Below are 1367 nucleotides of genomic sequence, written 5' to 3' on the forward strand. Positions count from 1 at the left end.
GTAACGGAGTGTGTCTGGAGGAAAAGCTGCTGTAAACATGTCTAAAGTCCAAACGCTGAGAGCTTTTGTCCAGCAGCGACTAAGTGCGGCTGCTGAAGAGATATTTGAGCTGTTTGAAAGAACGATAGCAGAGTACGAGGAGGAACTTTGTGGACAACGCAAACTACTGGACGCTGTTTTCAAGCCTGAAGTCCGGTTACACAGAGCAGGTTTGTGCACTTTACTGCTTATTCTCACTGTAAACTGCCTTTACTGCAGTAAAAGTACTAATACCACTCTGTGAAAATACTCCACTGCGAGTAAAAGTCCTGCATTCAAACCTTCCTTCAGTAAAAGTATGTGAGTATTATCAGCAACATGTACTTACAATATGACAGTAAAAGTACTCACAGTGCAGTAAAATGTTCCTGTCAGAGTTTCTCTGTTATATCTGATGTATCTGGCTTAATATTCCTGCTGCATATTCCTGGTTATTGTAACTAAGCGCCCTCTGCTTTATTCCTGCATGTTAAACACCAAAACAACACATGTTGCAAACAAAAGTCATAAAGTTCGAGTGTTTTCTCCAAGTCTCCAAACCTTAGGTGCATGTATTTGATGGTGGCGGGGGTCCAATGAAAGAATATTTAATTTCACATTTTTGGGCCATTATTATCATATCTGTAAAGAAGTTGGGAAAGCTGGATCAGATAGATGATCTACACAGTGATTTTATAAATGCCACAGCAGCAATTGGTCTAAAGAAATGTGGGGTAGCCTAAACTAAATTATTTCATGATATTTATTACATTTGCTATATTCTGACCAGCTGAACTTTCTGCATTCATTGGCTGTAATAAGTTAAATAAATATGTAGATGTTGATAGGTTATACTGTATGTTACAAGCCCCAGGCACAGGGCATGTGGACAGATAATGGTGAGTCCTCCATGCATGCCAAAGTTAGTCATGGAGTTCCTCAAGGATCTGTCCTCGGACCAATCCTCTTCACTTTATATATGCTTCCTTTAGGCAATATTATCAGGAAATATTCCATAAGCTTTCAATGTTATGCAGATGATACTCAGTTATATCTATCGATCAAGCCAGATGAAACTCATCAGTTAGCTAAACTTCAAATGTGCCTTCAGGATGTTAAAACCTGGATGACCTGTAATTTTCTAATGTTAAACTCAGATAAAACTGAAGTTATTGCTCTGGGGCCTAAGCACCTCCGTGACGCATTATCTAAAGATATAGTTTCCCTGGATGGCATCGCCCTGGCCTCCAGCACCACTGTGAGGAATCTTGGAGTTATCTTTGATCAGGACATGTCGTTTAAGTCCCACATTAAGCAAATTTCAAGGACCGCCTTTTTTCACCTACGTA

The 1367-nt window shown here is 39.8% G+C and overlaps 1 protein-coding gene across 1 annotated transcript in view; it reads left to right on the forward strand.

Moving 5' to 3' along the window:
• The first annotated feature begins 6 nt into the window (after positions 1-6).
• Positions 7-1367, forward strand: part of LOC123971801 (zinc finger protein 771-like) — a 5988-nt gene continuing 4627 nt past the window's right edge. Inside the window, exon 1 of the mRNA XM_046050825.1 lies at positions 7-209. Coding sequence (XP_045906781.1) covers positions 38-209 — 172 coding nt within the window. The 5' untranslated portion in view covers positions 7-37. The remainder of the gene's footprint in view (positions 210-1367) is intronic.

Source organism: Micropterus dolomieu, linkage group LG01 (genome assembly GCF_021292245.1).
Source record: "Micropterus dolomieu isolate WLL.071019.BEF.003 ecotype Adirondacks linkage group LG01, ASM2129224v1, whole genome shotgun sequence".
NCBI lineage: Eukaryota > Metazoa > Chordata > Actinopteri > Centrarchiformes > Centrarchidae > Micropterus > Micropterus dolomieu.